The sequence below is a fragment of the Ceratina calcarata genome, unplaced genomic scaffold (assembly GCF_001652005.2).
Source record: "Ceratina calcarata isolate Rehan_Ccalc_2016 unplaced genomic scaffold, ASM165200v1 scaffold329.2, whole genome shotgun sequence".
NCBI classification, from domain to species: Eukaryota; Metazoa; Arthropoda; class Insecta; order Hymenoptera; family Apidae; genus Ceratina; species Ceratina calcarata.
This window is the reverse complement of record NW_017155624.1, coordinates 135,272-135,979: the sequence shown is the minus strand read 5'-3', so window position 1 is coordinate 135,979 and position 708 is coordinate 135,272. Positions and strand designations below refer to the sequence as shown.

Here is a 708-nt window from a genome sequence, read left to right as displayed (position 1 = left end):
AAATAAAGAAATTCAAGTTACGTTCGTAGAATAATTACGTACATTTTGAGCCCGTTCGGCGAACGAATCGTTTGCCTGATTTACGTCTGTCTCCTCGGTATTATCATTCTTATGATATGTAAAAGAAACCCAAAGTTTTCGAGAGGATCTTCTTTTCTTAATGGGTTTTGGTCTGCTGAAGGTGATAGTCGATTTTAACATCATAAATTGATTCTCTGTTCGTACATCTATACATGTGATCATCGAATCGTGTTTTCCCACAACTATCAATTTACACTTTTTTAAATATACGGAGCCTTGAATCTAAGCTTGAGATTCACCAAAAATGAACTGTAGTATATAATTAAAATTTTCTTATTATACACAATTTTGTTAAGTATTATTAACGTGTCGGAGAAATGCAAGAAATGAAATATTCACAGGAAACGAGAGACCACTGCGCGATCCTACTCGCGTGTACTACTATTTGTAAAAAGTTCCTTGAGTCAGGAACTGAACTGCGAGCATACATATCTCTACTGCACTCGGACTTGCGCTATGCATGTCTGATCAGTTAAACGCTTATACTACTAATTCTTACACGATTGCTTTCAGCGTTGCGGAGCATGTGCAATATCACCGACAGCTTTCGAGTGCATCAGATTTTGAAACCAAAAACTAGGAGGTTTTCAAATAATTGTTTTTTTAGTGTGTATTTTTACTTTTAGC

At 35.7% G+C, this 708-nt stretch overlaps 1 protein-coding gene across 2 annotated transcripts in view; it reads right to left on the bottom strand.

Moving 5' to 3' along the window:
• LOC108624801 (gustatory receptor 5a for trehalose) overlaps positions 1 to 513 on the bottom strand; it is a 3,192-nt gene extending 2,679 nt beyond the window's left edge. For both annotated transcript variants that reach the window (XM_018024337.2, XM_018024338.2), the window contains exon 1: positions 43 to 513. In XM_018024337.2, coding sequence (XP_017879826.1) covers positions 43 to 243 — 201 coding nt within the window. In that variant the 5' untranslated portion in view covers positions 244 to 513. The remainder of the gene's footprint in view (positions 1 to 42) is intronic.
• Between the last annotated feature and the right edge of the window lie 195 nt (positions 514 to 708).